The sequence below is a fragment of the Marmota marmota genome, unplaced genomic scaffold (genome assembly GCF_001458135.2).
Source record: "Marmota marmota marmota unplaced genomic scaffold, marMar, whole genome shotgun sequence".
Lineage (NCBI taxonomy): Eukaryota > Metazoa > Chordata > Mammalia > Rodentia > Sciuridae > Marmota > Marmota marmota.
In genome coordinates, this window is record NW_026000137.1 from 1,740,659 (window position 1) to 1,759,199 (window position 18,541).

Sequence of the window (18,541 nt, forward strand, 5' to 3'; positions counted from 1 at the left end):
CAGGAGTGATTGGAAGCTCTGTTCAGCCGTGGGCCACTGGGCCTTTTCTGCTGGTGGTCACCGTTCCGCCTACCTGGCAGGCGCTGGGGGTGGGGGGCAGCTCTGCCCCTCAGCAGGCCGCTGGGCCTGCTCTGTGGATGGTCACAGTTCCCTCCCACTGATCATTCTTATATTTTAAAGAATATAGACTTTTATGGGAATTTTGAAAAGAGTTTATTAGTACTTTTATGAACTCTAAAGGTTGTTTTTAATTTTCAAATGCCAAAATTCCACTTTTAAAAAATAAGTAGCTTTTCTTTTCCTTGGTTTACACTGATAATAAATAGTCTTACACTTAAGGATGATAACAATGAGTGGATGGAGAGATTTGTAAAAAGGAATCAAATAAGAGTAAAATTTGGGATTGACTGGGTGCAATTAAAAAAGGGAGAAGACAGGATTAAAGATGAGGTATCTCAGAAAGAGGTTATTAGGAGGAGTTTGTCATAAAATAAACAGAAATATCTGGCAGCTTGACATAAGACATAACTAAAGACAGATATTTAGGTCAGATATTTTCTATCCATAAAGGTCATTAAGTGATCTTGTTTACAAGGGAGAACTTTGTTAAAATGAGATGAGCAGAGGGGATAGGAAGCAGAAAGAAGTGGGAGAATACTAGAGTAAACATCTGCTGTTTTTGCCTGCCCAGCAACTGTTGACCCTTTTGCCCTTCCTGTTCCTTTGGGGCAAGGGCTTATTCATGATGAATAGCAACCACCTATAATTACTGGAACTGGGAGTCCAGGCCACAGTGGGATTAAGCCCTAAGTATTGAGCTGCTGAGCTGCTAGTTTAAGAATCCTTGAATTCTCCCTGGACAGGAACAGAATTGGGCCCAGAATCTAGCGTTGAGACTTAACCAGGAGATGAAAATTAAGCAACTTCTGTTTCAAAGGTGTAGTTGTTCTCAGTTCTGGCTATATATTAGAGTCATCTGCTGGGGATTTAGGAAAAACAAACAAACAAACAAAAAACCAACTCTGAACTAAAACTAAAAACAGACCAATGCCAGGACCTCATGTTAAACCAATTAGATCAGAATCCCTGGGGGTAGAAAGATAGGCTTCAACATTTTTAAAAAGCTCCCTTGGTGATGCTAATAAGCAGCTAGGATTAAGTTCTGCAGGATATGAGGTGCACAGAGGTGAAAAAGTCAAGCATCTACCTCACGGGTGAAAGTTAAGAGGTAAGTTCTTAGAAGCAGCTCTGGAACAGGCAACATTTCATATTTGGTTGGCATGGCTATTGTCAAAGTAGGATTTGGAGGACATAAGTTGCCTAGTAGATATTATAGTTAGTAATGAAGCGAGAAATTTAGAGGGGAGTAACCCAAAGCTTCCCATTCCTTGTTAGTTGGCTGCTTTGGACATCGCTATATCCGCTCCTTTGGTTATCTGACAAGTAGTACTTGCCTTCTCTCTAGCACCTAGCAAGGACAGCAGTTACTTAAAATTTATAAAAATTTAGGTTTATTTGCATTGATTTGAATCTTTAGGATAGGAAGAAGAATGAACAATCTTTTTGATAAACACAACTACCACTATGGTACAAAGAGAGCAAAGCTCCCACTCAATATAATCTCTGCCTTTTAGACCTGGAAGGAACTTTTAGGCTGTATTTCCACCAGACTTATAGAAGAATTAAGAGTGGTGAGGCCATAATTAACTAGACCAACTACCATGAAACCTCCCATACAGATGGGGAGAAAAGAGTGATATCTACTTGGTAGTTGATGAAAATGGCTTTGGGTCATTTATGCCACTGAACAGAACAGTGGAATGATAGTTATTAGCCATCTGAATCCATATACTCTTTGATTTGAAGCAATGTGGAAGACTGCATATGACAAATGTGCTGCATCAATTGTTTTTATGATATATAGACTCCTTTTTGTGGTCAGGTCAGTTCATCAAGACAATGAAAATTAAACAGGCAAGAATGCAATCAATAATATTTATGATACTCAATTAAACTGAGGAGAATATGTAGATGTTCCCTTCCCTAATCAATATATTGCTACAGTGGATTCCAATCCAAGAGATAGCTAACTCTATGTGTGGAACAATAATTTTATTTTATGATACTCTCTGGAGTTAAGTCCACCTGATCCTGCCTAAGAGAGATTCTGGGAAACGTTAGATGCAAGGGGGATAAAGCAACCTCAGACACAAAGGGGAATGACGGTTGAACGATCACATCCCAAGGGAACAAGAGGAACTGTCTCGCATCTCTGGATGGTTCCCACTGGAACATGGAACCCTAAGTAGCCCAGATCTTAGCAACTGTACTTCATACTGGGTAAATCAGTTGGCTTGGAAACTCAGAAGTGTAGAAAATGCTGCTAGTCTTGCCAATTAACTGGCTAAATATACCAAAGGTCCCATGTTTTCAGGGGATGTGAGTTCTTCAGTGAGACTGATGGAACAACTGGTGGACATCCTTGATGTAATGTCAGGTTGCTTATTTGTTGACTTTTTCTTCTTTTAATGAATGCGCTTAAGGCAATGAAACTTTCCTCTTAGAACTGCCTTCATAGTGTCCCATAGATTTTGATAAGTTGTATTGTAGTAGGCGATGGCTGCAGTGTCCCAAGATGGAGGTGGGCTGGGCCTGGGCTCAGGAATGGGTTTGCCAGTCAGAGGGTGGTCCTGTGTTTAATGTTGGCCTAAGCTTCCATGTAGGTCAGTGGGTCGGCCCTGGACTTGGGCCTGGGCTCCAATGTGGGTCTGATGGTAAGTGGGGCTGTCGCCTCAGAAAATCATCATTTCAAAATTAGTGCACAACAATCTTCTGGGCATTAGTAAGACTCCCAACTTCAAACTCACACTCCCAGTCAAGACTGTGATGGGAGGCAGCATTAGTGAAGATGATGCTCTTGTAGCAGATACTTCACTTTAATACGTGGAGACAACTCAGGGAACAGAGCTCCTTCAAAAGAACTCAAGGCTCAGCTCATTCCTCAGAGAACTCACTCCCTTCTCTACCAACCCCAGAAGAAAGACAAGAGAGTTATGTCTTCTAGTTGACTGCAGAGGTGGAAGTTATATCTTCAGCTCCCAATAGAGACTCCCTTCATACAAGCATGCCCAACCAGAGACTCTCCCTATCAGAAGAGAAATCCCAACATGGAAGAACATCTCTCCCCCTCTAAGAGGAGCGAATGAGGATATTTACTATAAAAGCATACCAAATCCTAGAGCTGGACAGAAGCTTTAGATGTGCTACTGTCAGCAGGGGCAGTGATGGTTATGTAATTCCACTAACAAAGATGGGTGTATCCTGGAAGGAGATGTTAAAGGAGGACAGATGCAATTGGTAACAAGTCTTAATAATACAACTAAGGAATTCCAAGTGCCACACGCAAGTATTAATAAGTAAATAAAGTCACAATTGGTTTGATGCAGCTATCCCTAAACTCTGGAGGAGATGGCTCTGTTGAACTGTAGCTCTCCAGTGTAAACAAGATGACTGAATCTTGCAATTCTATGAATTTTTATAAAATATACAAAAACTTTGAATATATACAGAATATATACTAAAATGAATTATTTATTATAAAGAAGAGAGATGTTTTAAAATTCTGCTGCTGTACAGAGAAAATTTGAAAGAAGCAAAACAAAATTTCCAGCTATTTTTCTGTAGCAGTTTGTGAATTAAATTTGTAAATATGGCTACATTATTTTCATAGACCTGAGTTGCATTATATATAAAACTTAGGCTTTAAAATCCTGTGGGGCAAATTTATTGTATCTTATTGTTCCTGACAAGACTTGGAAAAGTAGGAAAGATATTCTGCATCAGTTTGTAGTTGATTAAAAATCTTTTACATTAGGGCAAAGATTGAAAACATGTTTGGCCACTAGCAATCAAGCCATAGGCTTTATTTTGTACATTTTTTTAATTGTACAATGAACTAACCTCATGAAAAAAAACAATATTTTGTTCTTTTGATAGGGTATAAATAAATACATTGTGTCTAACTGAAATATAATTTTCTTTAAGATAATTTGAAGAAAATATTGAGAAAAGTTCCTCGTTGCACATGTTATAAAATGTTTTTTCTTACCCTTTCTTATGGTAAATTCTATACATTTTCACTTATTTGTTTTTTCTTACCCTTTCTTTTGGTAAATTATATACATTTTCACTTGTTTACAGTGTTCTCCTTTGACCAGTTTAGTGTTTAGTCTTACATTTAAATTTCTAATTGCTTAAAGAATGTGTTTTATGGGGAGAAAACTCTTCGAAGTCAGTTATGCCATCCCTCACACAAATGTGCTGAAATCTAAAAAAAGACTATGTCATCCCTTTGTTTATTCAAAGAGGGCACTGAGCACTTCTCACAGACTTTCTAGTAAACAAAAGGTGACTATTCTTTTTTTAAAAAAATAACATAAACAAATATAACACTTCCTTCTGTCTATATTTTGTAATTAGTTTACTTTATGATAAAGTTTGAATGAAATGTAAATTGTTTCAGCAAAATTCCACTTTTCAGGGGCTGGGTTGTGGCTTACTGGTAGAGCACTTGCTTAGCATGTGTGAGGCACTGAGTTTGATTCTTAGCACCACATATAAATAAATAAATGAAAGGTCTACTGACAACTAAAATAATATTTTTTTAAAATTCTGCTTTTCATTTCATGCCTTTGTGTAAACCTGTTAATAATGAGCATTTCACTAATATCTAATATGCAGTGTAAAATTTTTTTTTTTGATTTTTTTTTAATATTTTTATTTTTTAGTTATCGGCGGATACAACATCTTTGTTTTGTATGTGGTGCTGAGGATCGAACCCGGGCCGCACGCATGCCAGGCGAGCGCGCTACCACTTGAGCCACATCCCCAGCCCCTGCAGTGTAAAATTTAATGTTGTTTGACATTAAATAAATGTAAATTTTCTCAAGTAAAGAAATAATTTAATACATGATAAATAAACTTGTGCAAAGAAAGCATTACTCATTAAATAATTTTAGAACAATTAACTAGGCATTTGGAAAACAAAATAAAACCTCTACTTCATTTGTTGTCTCAAAATAAAGTCCAGATCATTCAAATATTTAAAGGAAAAACAAATAAAAATAATAATGAACCCATACATTTATAGTCATCCGATTCTTGACAAAGGTGCCAAAAATGTACACTGGAGAAAAGATAGCTTTTTTTTTTAATACCAGGAATTGAACTCAGGAGCACTCAACCCACTGAGACACATTCCCAGCCCTATTCTGTATTTTATTTAGAGACAGGGTCTCACTGAGTTGCTTAGCACCTCACTTTTTGCTGAGGCTGGCTTGGAACTTGCGATCCTCCTGCCTCAGCCTCTGAAGCCACTTGGATTACAGGTGTGCACCATGGGGCCCTGCTGAAAAGACAGCCTTTTTCACAAATGGTACTTGGAAGCTAGTTATTGCTATGTATAATGCAACTAGACTCTTACCTTTCAAACTGCACAAAAGTCAACTCAAAATAGATCAAAGACCTCAGAATTAGATCATAAACCATGCATCTCCTAGAAAAAAAATGTAGGTTAATGCTCCAGCATATAGGCACAGGCTATAACTTTCTCAATAGGACCACTAAAACTCAGGAAATAATGCTGAGAGTTAATAAATGGAATGGCATCAAATTAAAAACCTGCCCCCCAAAACTAAACAATTAGGAATGTGAAGAGAGAACCCACAGAATGGGAGAAAAATCTTTGCTAGCTACTCTTATGACACAGGATTAATATCTAGAATATACAAAGTATTTGAAAACTATAAAAAATCCCAATTAATAAATGGGCAAATTCAACACACACACTTCTCAAAAGAAGAAATCCAAATGGCCAACAAATATATGAAAAAATATTCAGCATCATTAACAATTAGGGAAATGCAAATAAAAACTACACTGAGATTTCTTCTCACACCAGTCAGAAGGGGACTCATCAAGAATGCAAATAATAAATGCTGAGGAGGAAATGGAGAAAAATGAATATTTTTACACTACTGATGGGATTCTAAATTATTACAACAACTATGGAGATCAGTATGGAAGTTTCTCAAAGAACTAGGCATAGAATCACCATATGACCTGCTATACCACTCCTCATTATTCATCCTAAAATCAACATATTATAGTGCTACTCATGTTTATAGCAGCACAATTCACAATAGCCAAACTATGGAACCAGCCTAGGTGTACATCTACAGATTAACGGATAAAGAAAATATGGTATATATACACAATGGAGTTTATTCAGCCATAAAGAAAAATGACATTCTGTCATTTACAGAAAAATGAACAGAACTTTAGACCATTATGTTAAATGAAATATGCTAAATTCAGGTGAAGGGTTTTATGTTTTCTCTCATATGTGGAAGATAGTGAAAGAAAGGTGGTATGGTGGGGGGAAGGATCTAATGAAAATCAAAGGGAGATCAGTAGAGGAAAAGGACCAGGGGTGGGAAGGAAGTGTTGGGCAGTGATATTGCTCAAATTCTATTGTTATATTTTGTGCATACAGGAATATGTAACAACAAGTCCCATCATTATGTACAATTATAATGCATCAATTAAAAATGTGGGAAGAAAAAAAGTAATGAAAGTACTGGTAGAAGATATGAGTAACTGCTCTTTATAAACCCAGGGGCAGGGCTGGGGATATAGGTCAGTGGTAGAGCACTCATCTTGCATGTGAGAGGCCCTGGGTTTGATGCCCAGCACCACAATCAAATAAAATAAACAAGGAAGTTAACAAGATTGCAGCAAGTAAGTAAAAAATTGAAATGCTCTTACCAGAGGGTAAGAACTATTTCTAGTTCTATTACCTGTGTGAGCTTAAGTACTTAGTCTTTATTTCAGTTTCTTCATCTGTAAAGTGGAGATACTAATACTTCCATCATAGAATTAAATAGTTAATAATATAAGTGAAGTAATAAGAATAGTACCTGGCAGATAGTGTTGGATGAGTGTTTTCAAATATTATTAAATATTTTCCTCTTTTATGTTCTTTCTCTTAAGATTCCTATTCTTTGGATGCCTATAATACAGTGGTCAACACACTAAGCTACAGTTATGAGTGTAGCTCCTTATAGTTTAGTGCAGATGTTGGCAGACTATGGCTCATGGGTAGGCCACCCTCAAGCTAAGAATGGTGTTTACATTTTGAAAGCATTGTTTAAAAAGAAAGAAAGAATATGCAACATAGACCTTCAAATCTTAAAATATTTATTATGTGGCCCTTTGTATAAAAATTTTGCCCAACATTGGCTTAATACATTTCCCCTTTCAAATATATTTGCAATTTGAAATCACCACAGTATAGATAATAAGGAATAAATCTTTAAAGGAAGAAGGATGATTCTGGACAAGAAAGATTTTATTTCATTTTTTTGAATATTTGGGGAATTCCCAGCTCTCTGGTGAGATAATTTTTTCTACCAATGATTAAGAATCATTTCAGGGTGATTAATAGCGTGGTAGAATAAAACAGTTCCAAAGGTATTTAAACTTGAGACTGAATGGAATCTCAAAAGATGATCCTGTTTCTTCTGGACAATTCTGTCCTGATGATGTTGGCAATCCAACTTCCATGGGAAGCCAGGATCATATTGGTCCAGAATCAGCAAGTTTGCCAGGCTAAGTATCCAGTTCTTTGCCACAGACATTTGTGGTAGTGAGTGTGGGAGTAGGAAAGCTGACTCAGCAAGTCTTTCAGAGAAAGAAATTTGCAGGAAGTAAAATCATTAGTAAGGTTGTTAAAAAGCAACTGTTTTGAAAAGGAAGGCAGTTTTGAGCTATCTTTTTTGTTTGTTTGAAAATAAATAGTGTTAACTACTTTAAAAAATCTCTGGGCAACTTTTACCTACTGCTTTAATCAACCTTGACCACCTTGTAGATTTATCATTTGTTTTCATATGTAAAAAAACAGCCACAGGCAAGAGAAGAGAGAGTAGGTAGAGTCCTGGGTAGAGATAAGACATTCCTCTGAGGGCACTCAAGTGAGACTGTAGGAAGCTGACAGATGAAGTTGATGAGGAGGTAGGTGATACATTTTTTATTGAATCCAGGAGTCCCATCAGTGTGCAATATTAACAGCGTGGGCAGTGGAGGGTGACTTCCTTTCTGACCTTAATTGGGTCTTCTGAGATTCAAACATGAGTGGTCAAATGAGGATCTGTGAACCTCTGTGGCAGAGCAAGACAGGTAGGCACATTGGACACAACAGAACAGTCTTTAGTTGTAACATGGCAGGAGGCAATTTAGACTATAGCACAGATTCTGCATGTGAACTTGACTTTTGGCCTAGCTCCTGAGTTCTAAATCCATTTTGGGGATGGTGAGCTCCAGAGTCTGTGCCTTTCCTCTGTGACCATCTTTTGTATTAAAAAGGTGGTGGTGGTGGTATTGCTGATACTGACTTTTTTTCCCCCCCCCAAGAAAGGTCATTTAAAAAACAAATACCAGGGCTGGGGCTGGGGCTCAGTGGCAGATCACTTGCCTAGCATGCATGAGGCACTGGGTTCTATCCTCAGCACCACATAAAAATAAACAAATAAAATAAAGGCATTCTGTCCATCTACTGCTACAATAAAATAAAAAAATAAATACCATATAAAAATACCACTGTTTCAGAAAAGAAAAATATTTGTAAGGGAGATGTAATATGATAATATAAATTTGAAATTAAAATTAGAATTGTTTTAGCCTTCATAAAACACTCAGAAAGATGAAGACTTTAGAACAGTCTGTAGGAAAAACTCTTTTTCACCATGTTCCTATGAGTTTGTTTCATCCTGTTTTCCTCTTTGTTCCTTCATCTGTTACTCTTTGCCTTTGGTCTTTCCCCCAGCCCTCAAATGTTTCCATATTTAAATCACACTTTCTTTTTCTTAATTTCATTACTTTAGTAGAGACTTGAGTCAACTATTGGAAGGCAGATGGGAGAAGCAAGTAGAGGAACAAGACACTCAGTCTGAGAAGCTAAGGTCCAGAAGGGCAGGAACTTTGTTTTGTTTTCCACTATATATAAAGGCTTGTAAGCCTGGAAGCAGGGCCTTAGAATGCAGGTGCTTCATAAATGTTCATTGAATAAATGAATAAAATACAGGCAAGGTATATACATTTCTTTTGTAATGCTCCATAAATAACAGAAAGGTATTAGTCATTGCTCTTACTAGAAGTAATGAGCACATTTAAAAAAATCATTGCAGAAATAGAAGAAAAATTCCAATTAATAACATACCATCTTAACCCAGCCATTACTCACTTTTATTGTTATTTCAATATTTTATAATATGTAATTATAGCATATCTGAACTCAGAAAAATTTGGATGGAATATGAAACTTATTTTCAGAAGAACCAATTTCCTTTATGCACAAGAGATCACAAAAACAAAGTTATACCTGTTACCTGATCTGAAGAAATGTTTTATAATCTGTCAGTGCAAGAGGGCATGTGGTATAAAACACAGAAGACATGCCCCAGCTCTCTGTGTGGTCCTGGGAATTGAATCTCAGGCCTCAAGCATGCTAAACAAGCTCTTTGCCACTGAGCTACAGCCCCATCCCCAAAGCATACATTCTCTTGCTGGCTTCTAAAGGGTTTCAATGTTCCCATCTGTAAAATGAGAGGACTGTGGCTCCATAGTCGCAAAGGCCTTCTTTAAGTATGGAACTTAATGATTCCTAAAATAGATTTTGTTTTACATTATGATTGTAAAGCAATTTATATACCTAAATTTATATATTTTTATGTAATGGTAAACGTTAATGCAGACATAGGAATCACTTCCACGTAGAAGTAGACTTTAGAAATGCACACAGGAGTCATTTCGAATTTTTTCAGTATCGATTTTTTTTAAACCTGGAGAAAAGCAGTAAGTAGTTTCACTTACTAGATAAACTGATTGTTAGTGACTCCATTCGCAAAGATAAATCTTCATCCTACAAACCAACAAAACAAAGTTAATTCAAAGTGACAACAAATATGAGAAATCTAAGCGGAAGATAAAACAGAATTGGTTCATTGATAGAGAAACAGGTTGGCCTGTGGGTAGCTTCCGCCCTGTCACGCCCTCAAAACCGGCCCAGTCACGCCAATCCCCGCACTCACAACGGTCTCTTACCGCCCTCTGCAGGGCTCTTCAAGTCTGGCTACTGAGGACTAAAGCACGGCCGGCCGTCGGGGCGCAGGGCCGATGACGTCACATATGCGCGCGGCCCGAAGCAGGAAGTTAGTCTTCTCCACTTCCTCTCCTCGGTCCAGTTTAGGATTCCTGCCGCGGAAGTAGATGGCGTCTGTGGTAATCCTTGCTACTGTGTACAGTTCAGGTGAGATGGGGGCTAGCCGGTTTTTGTTTTTGTTTGAAAGCGTGCCTGGGTGTCTTTGGTTTAAGCTCAACTCCTTGCCGAGCTTCCCTTGGGGGAATAAGAGGGATGAGAAGAGCCTCTGATGTGTCATTACTGTGGTTTTTGAGTGAAGAAAGATGAAGCAGGGTTCAAACTCTCTACGCAAACTAAGGGGTCTGGGTGCCCTTTTAGATTTTGTAATTTTAGAAGTAATACTTTTTAGGTTGTTGTACATGGGGGTTAAGACAATGTGTATGAAGCATTTGGCTCTGGTTTTACAAAATGTATTCGAGATTTCACTACCCTTCCCCATCACGTTAGTCGCATACTAGCAGTTTTCTTCTTAGTTGACTGAGAGATATTCAGTTTACATGAGGTAATGCATCTTACAGAAGTATCATGCGTTGTTCTTTATTATGAATTCTTGGCAGTGTTTTGCCGTTTCTTTTTTTGGGGGGAGGGGGTGCCATGTATAGAAACAGTGATTTCTGCTTTTCTGGAGGGATGAAAAGTCCAATTAAGATCAGTAAGGGGAGAAATGCATTGTTCCAAAGAACTCCATATTTACTTAGCTTGCTGTGTCAAAAGAAGATCAGCTGGAATGTGTTGCCTTAGGGCCTGTGATTAGCCATTTTCATTAGAAGCCCCTTAATAGGCCAATTGTAGAGAAGAAGGGAACATAAATCCTCTTCTTTTTTAAAAAATATTTTTTTAGTTGTAGTTGGACACAGTGCCTTTATTTTATTTATTTAATTTATTTTTATGTGGTGCTGAGGATCGAACCCAGCGCTCTACCACTGAGCCACAAGCCCAGTCCCAATCCTCTTCTTTTATTTCTTAGACCTCACAAGTTACAAGTACAGAGATTTTCAGTGTGTTAAGTTTGAACATTAGCCCTTAATATATGGTTTTGAGAAATTGAATCAGTTTGAGAGAGAAATTGAAGACAATTATGAAATATTTATTATTTTTGTAATTTGTTGATTGAGGAAGTTAATAACTTAGGCTGTGTGAGTCACTATGACAAAATACATGAGAAAAGCAACTTAAAGGAGGAAAGATTTGTTTTGTTCATTGTTTCAGAGGTAAACCATGATCACTTGGCTCCATCACTGTGGGCTTGGAGTGAGGCAGAACATCATGACTGGGAGCACCTAGTGGAGAAAACTGCTCCTTAGAGCAGAGGAGGGTCTTGGAACAAAAATATGTCCTTCAAAAATACCCTTCCCCACACTGACTTATGTCTTCCAGCTAGGTCCTACCTCCTGAAGTTTCCACTACCTTCCAGAAACTGCCACCAGCTGGAGACCAACCCTTTAACACATGGGCCTTTGCTGGGGCGTTCCAGATCCAAATTGTAACAGGCTGTTTATTTACCTTGCTAGATATTATATGAGTACTTGACTGGAGAAGAGCTGCTAATGTAAAAATCATTGGTATTTTTGAAGTCTGATATTTTTTGTGTTATAAATTGAAAAATAAAGGTAACACAGTTTCCATTGCATAATTCACCCCTAGACCAGTTTAATTTGTTTACATTTTTTGTCTGATTGCAAAATAACATATACTCATTAAATAAATCATAATATTTCTGAAATGATAGAGCCCCCATTAATCTTTCAGAAATGTAATTTCACTTTTTCCTTTTGCTGTGTGTATTACTGTTTCTTTCCTTTAAAAGTATAATCCATTCTTATGCAGTTTACCACTGAGAATATCTTGGATATTTTTAATTGCATTAGGTATGCTACGATTTTCTTTAGCACCTGTATGGTATTATATCACATAGCATACCACAATTTGTTAAATAATTTTACTGTTGGTGGGCATTTGGGGTTCTTTTTGCTATAGCAAATGTTAGGATGGGCATACTTTTTTATAACAATATTGTTATATTTTTGTCCTTTTTTCCCTTTGTTTAATTCTAAAGAAGTGGAAATGTTGAGTTAAAAGATGAACATTTAAAATTGTGATAGATGGGGCTAAATTATCCTCCAATAATAGTATTTGAGACTTTCCTGTTTTCTCATATGTTCACTAATGGTCAGTACTGTTAATTACCATTGATTTTCGGTTTAGCAGAGAACTGCTCATTCAGTTTTTGAGGTCACTATTTCATTTTAGTGTTATAATCCAGTTCATATTTCAGTTCTGTAATAATAAATTATTATCAAGTGATTCATTTCAACAGTAAATATTTTAAGTTAAAGATTTGAGGGAAAACTATTTACGATGGGTAGATATCAGGAATATGAACCTTTCTGAAAGAAAGGACAGCTTAAGCAAAGATAGGGGGACTAGAATGGGTTCTGAGATCTGAGAGGTGATGATGCTAGGCAGTGAGTTTGATTGAAGATAATAGAAGAGATAGCTGGAAAAGTAGTTTGAACTAAGTGGTGAGGGCTTCGAAGGTGGAGTCTATTTTTTTTCTGAGAGGGAACTGAAAATGTCTTTAATTACAGAATGAGGGACATAATCAGATCTTTCTTTTACAAATATCAGTATTGTGGCAGTTTTGAGTGACTGGTGTAAGAAGCAAGTTAGTTAGCTGGTATGGCTTGGGGAAGAGAATATGAAGACTTTTAAGAGCATGAGAACAGAAAAAAGTAGAGAGATTGGAGTTCAGAGATGAAGCTGAATCTACATGATTTGATGACGGTTGAGGAAGAGGAAGAAAGCAAAGTTCAATTAGATTTTTATCATGGGTGACTCTCTGAGTTTCACTCAAATAGATGAAATTACTTGTGAAAGATTTGTTACTTTTTAAAGACTCAGCATATATTTTCTCTTATTTTTGAATTGCTGTTAGAATTTCTGCTGAATGTTCTGTGCCTTGTTCAGCTCTGTTTATGTTAGTAGTACTTCAACTTGTACATACTATCAATAAAAAAGTTCACAAATAGTAATTCATACCTGTCTTATAGTGCCATTATGTTGTATACGTTATACAACATGTAGAAGTGTACATTTTCAAAGGCTAAGACACGAATACATTAGAGTTTTATTATTTTTTCCCCCTACATTCCATTGGATTATCTTGCACCCTTCTGTAGAGATGTTGGTCTGATATCTAGCTGACAGTGTTCTGTCCCATTCTCCAGTAGAGGTCACCTTTGAGCGTGGAAGAGAGAACAGGCTGTTGAGCTGTGAAAGGTCGTCTTTATTCGTGAGTTAGAAGAAGGATCTTATTTCTGAATTTCTAAATTAATGCATTTTTGGAAGAAATGTTGTTATAGAATAGTATGTGGAGTTATGGAGAACTGAAGAATAGTAAGCTCAGTAGAGTTTAGATTTGTTTTTATTGTTTGATGTTTGCTTTGTGAATGCTTTGCCTTTGAGTTTGAATGTTACTTGAGTCTATAGTTTTAGAATCTTTTCCTAGTTCTTTTGAGAATCTGTAGACTATGTGAGCCACAGAAATGTTTCTAGCATGTAGGCACAATCTAAGTTTTTGTTCAAATTGGAGTAATTGAAAAAACACATACAAAGAGGTTTTCATTGAAATTGATCCTAAAAGCAGTATGTTAAGCAAGAATTTTAGTGGTGGGTTGGAATTATTTATCTTTATTTTCTATTTTATGCATAATTGAGAGAAGGGGCAAAGGGACATGCCTCCTGTAAGTAAGATACCGTTGTAAGGAATTAGAAATCAAGAACTAAATTTGTTGCAGCCATATATTCTATTTAAAAAAATACTGCTTAAGCCTATATAACAGCTTGTCTCATGGAAGAGAGAACACTGGAATAGGTTACACTTTCTTGCTATAGCAGGCTCAAATTGTATCAGACAGTTTCAGTAATCTGTCATAGAGTGTTGCTTGCAAGCAGCCATATATTCTAAAAAAAGAGAAAATAGTTTGTTTTTTTTTTTAAATCTATGTGTTGTATGATTCAGAACTTAAGTAGTTTAGGAACAAATCTATGTGTTGTATGATTCAGAACTTAAGTAGTTTATAGGAACAAATCCTCTGATAGATTAAGAAATAGAAGAACGATTTTCTGTTGCTTTCCTAATAAAATATTTCCTGTGAATGAAGGTGCTCATTTAATAGGGACCTATGATTATAATCATATATAAGTTCGTAGTTATTAAGGTTTTATGGGGCTCGGGATGTGGCTCAAGTGGTAGCGTGCTTGCCTGGCATGCGTGAGGCACTGGGTTCTATCCTCCGCAGTACATAAAATAAAATAAAATAAAAATACTGTGTCCACCTAAAACTAAAAAAATAAAAAATAAATATTAAAAAAAGGTTTTAATCCCATGATAGAAGCTGAAAGTGTTGTCAAACAGGTGTAGACAGTCCTGGGTTAGTCTTGTGTAATATGGTGATAGGGTAGAGGAAAATGGTAAAAATTGCATTTGAATGTTTATATAAAGCTGGGCACATTGGCTTATTCCTATAGTCCCAGCTATTTGGGAAGCTGAGGCAGGAGGATCACTTGAACTTGGGAATTTGAGCAATATAGAGAGGTCTCATTGTGGAGTATGTGGATTAATTATCACAACTAGATTTTGTGTGTATTTATGTGCATGTGTGCTAGAGATTGAAAACCCAGGGCCTCATACATGCTAAGCAGGTACTCTATAACTGAGGTACACACCCAGTTCCCTAACTGCATATTTTTGAACATAAAAATTGTTTTAAATTGTTGCATTACAACCAAGGGGACAATCAGGTAAAGTGAATGAGATGGATATTAGAATCAGGAGCTGTTGACCAGAGGTCTGTATATGGTAAGAATTAAAGCTATAAAGCCTGCATGGATTTCAAGGATAGCATAAATCCAGTAAAATATATTTAGCTAGAAATCAGATAATCTGAGGTATTGGCTTTCAGGGCTGGATTTAGAAGTTGAAAATAGGAGACCAGAGGCAAAGAAGCCTGGTATCTAAGGGCAGGGAAAGATCAAACACCTGGGAAGTTGGAAGACAAGGCAGAAATGAAAATGTCATTTATTAGGAATAAACCAAAGGTTTAGAAACCAGGAGGACAAAGTAGAGATGGAGAAGGACTCCTGGTTTTGGGTAGAGAAGGCAAGTAAGGTCAAATAGAGAAAGAAAGAAAAAAAAAAAGAATAATTCTAGGGCAGTGATGGTGCCATCACATTCTTCTTTATGTTAAAAATGATAGCAGCCTTGGGTTACAGATAACCAACAGAAGCAGTGAGCTAGAGAGTGAAGAGTGCTGAATTATTACCATTAGCACCAGGAGAGCTAAAAGTATAGGTATTTTCTTATAAAAAGGACCGTGATGCTTGTAGGATGATAATATGGTCATTTAGTTACTTAATGCAGATATTTGTGTAATTTTATGTGTTATTTTATGCAGCTTTCCAAAAGGTTTGGGATACCTGACCATTATGACATCAAGAAACCTCTGGTATATGAGAAGTAACTTTTTCTTTGGTTCAAGATGTTGGATGATTCGCTATTCAGCAGAAATCCTCAAATCAGTTTCATTTAGGCTTTTTGGTGTGACATGTAATAATGGAGACAATGAGCCTTTGGAGAATGAGGACCTATTGAACAACTTACTTACTATGGGAGTTGATATTGACATGGCAAAGAAACGACAGCCTGGAGTTTTTAATAGAATGGTTACGAATGAGCAGGACCTAAAGATGTTCCTTTTGTCCAAAGGAGCTAGCAAAGAAGTGATTGCTAGCATCATATCAAGATATCCACGAGCTATAACACGCACTTCTGAAAGTCTTTCAAAACGGTGGGATCTGTGGAGAAAGATTATGACATCAGACCTTGAAATTGTAAATATTTTGGAACGTTCTCCTGAATCCTTTTTTCGGTCCAATAACAATATAAATTTAGAAAATAATATAAAGTTCCTCTACTCAGTTGGATTGTCCCAGAAATGCCTGTGTCGATTATTAGCCAATGCCCCTCGCACCTTTTCCAATAGTCTTGATTTGAATAAACAGATGATTGAAGTTTTGCAGGAAGTCTGTTTGTTCTTGGGTCACAATGATCCCACAGATTTTGTCAGGAAGATAATTTCTAAAAATCCTTTCATCTTAATTCAGAGCACCAAACGGGTGAAAGCTAACATTAAATTTTTACAGTCAACTTTCAACTTGAACAAGGAAGAACTGCTGCAACTGCTATGTGGTCCAGGAGCTGGAATTCTAGACCTTTCTACAGAATGTGCCAAAAGAAATTATACAAATATCAAAGAGAAGCTGTTTTCTCTTGGATGTACTGAAGAAGAGGTACAGAAATTTGTCTTAAGCTACCCGGATATGATGTTCTTGGCAGATAAAAAGTTTAATGATAAAATAGACTGCCTCATAGAAGAAAAAATTAGTATTTTACAAATAATTGAAAGTCCTCGGGTTCTGGATTCAAGCATAAGTACTTTAAAAAGTCGAATCAAAGAATTGGTACATGCTGGCTATAACTTGAATGTCTCTAACATTGCTCTTCTATCTTGGAGTCAAAAAAGATTTGAAGCTAAACTGGAAAAAATTAAACGGCTAGAACAGTGCCTGGGGAGTTAAAAAAAAAAAAAAGTCTTGGGGCTGGGGTCATGGCTCAGTGGTAGAGTGCTTGCCTAGCATGTGTGAATCACTGTGTTCGATCCTCATACCACATAAAATAAATAAATAAGGTATTGTGTCCATCTACAACTGAAAAAATATTTGTTAAAAAATTCTTATAATGTATTTATATAATTTAATTTTGAATTTGATTTCTTCACCACAAACATATATGTAATAATCCTTTGGGTATTTTATTTTAAAAGTTCATAAGAACTCAATATTGGCATGCTTAAGTGTAGTCTTCCTAACTACTACTGTATTTTGAATTAATGGCTGCTATATAGTAATGGTAGTTCCTGAATGCCATGTAAAACAAATGCAGAAAATAAGCTTTTGTGGTTTCTGTTTGGATTGAAAAATCAACAGATTTGGGCTGGAGATAGAGCTCAGTGGTAGAGTGCTTGCCTAGAATTCATAAGGTCACGTCCAACACTGATCCCCAGCATAGAAAAAAGAAATTGACATTCATTCAAATAGTTTTCTTCCCTCATGGTTTTGAATGGCAAGCTATTTCTTCTGTTATTCCAGTGCAGTTAATTATGATTCATCAGTAAAAGTCTGACAGAATAGAAAGGAGGGATTTTCTCGGTTCCAAATTCCATATTTTCTGTTCAAACCATTAGTGTGTCTCCCAACCTAGGATTTACCATGAGTTTGTCCTGACAAGGGCAACTATGGTAGATAGAAGAATAATGGCCACCTAAAGGACCCCAGAAACCATGAGTATGTTATAGTGCAATGGGTTTTGTAGATGTGATTAAGTTAAATATGATTAAGTTAAGGGTCTTGAGATGGGGAGGTTATCTTGATTAACTGGGATGGGCTCAGTGGAATCACAGGATCCCAAAAAGTGGAAAAGAGAGGCAAATAGGAGGTCAAAGTGGTAGAATGTAGAAACACTTGACCACTTTTGCTGGCTTTGAAGGAGGAAGAAGCCATGAGGCAAGGAATGCAGGTGGCCTATAAAAAATGGAAAAGGCAAGGAAACGGGTTCTGCCCTGGGGCCCCTAGAAAGAAGTGCAGGGCTGCTGGCACCTTGCTATTAGCCCAGGGAGAGCAGTATCAAACTTCTGATGTGCAGAACCATCAGAATAAATTTGTGTTGTTTTAAACCAGTGAGTTTTTGATAACTTGTTACAGCAGCAAATAGGTTAATAACTGATTAGTTGTATTTAAAGGAGGATGTCACAAAATGTGGTCTTTTTATCATTTCTTTATGTCTTCCTCTTATAAGAGTAAATTATATTAAAATTTACTTCTCTGGAATTTCTAATGTTAGTGTTTATGACATCTAAATGTGTTGATAAAAAGCTAAGTGTAAATATCTAAATAAAGGAATATTTTTGCCTAATGAATGTAGTTTAAAGAAATGGTGGTCATGTATATTTATATTTTGTTGGCATTTCATTTAATATAAATAAACAGGAATTTCTGGAGGCATTGACTTAAAAATGACAAATTAGATCATGACTATATTTTGAACATATTCATAATCTAGCTCTGATAGCAACTGAGAGGAGGAACAAGTTTTATGACTAATTACTTTAGATTATTTTCCAAAGTAATTTGGTTTCTAAATATGGGTTTTGAATTGAGTCACATAAC

The 18,541-nt window shown here is 36.5% G+C and overlaps 1 protein-coding gene, 1 long non-coding RNA gene and 1 other non-coding gene across 3 annotated transcripts in view; 1 reads left to right on the forward strand and 2 right to left on the reverse strand.

The window, feature by feature from the left end:
• Nucleotides 1–10,199, reverse strand: part of LOC125611215 — a 15,833-nt gene extending 5,634 nt beyond the window's left edge. The window contains exon 1 of the long non-coding RNA XR_007341350.1: nt 9,928–10,199. This is a non-coding gene — a long non-coding RNA (uncharacterized LOC125611215). The remainder of the gene's footprint in view (nt 1–9,927) is intronic.
• Nucleotides 10,200–10,213: 14 nt separating this feature from the next.
• Nucleotides 10,214–18,287, forward strand: Mterf1 (mitochondrial transcription termination factor 1). The gene is made up of 2 exons (XM_015502335.2): nt 10,214–10,363; nt 15,712–18,287. Exon 2 carries the CDS (start codon nt 15,743–15,745, stop codon nt 16,892–16,894), a length of 1,152 nt encoding a protein of 383 aa, XP_015357821.1. The 5' UTR covers nt 10,214–10,363; nt 15,712–15,742; the 3' UTR covers nt 16,895–18,287.
• Nucleotides 14,076–14,201, reverse strand: LOC125611231. Its single transcript, XR_007341369.1, has one exon. It is a non-coding gene; the product is annotated as a small nucleolar RNA SNORA28 (small nucleolar RNA).
• Nucleotides 18,288–18,541: the final 254 nt, after the last annotated feature.

Bases quoted from the DNA above. Each gene is read 5' to 3' on its own strand.
- Mterf1 (XM_015502335.2), top strand. From the start codon at position 15,743: ATGACATCAAGAAACCTCTGGTATATGAGAAGTAACTTTTTCTTTGGT.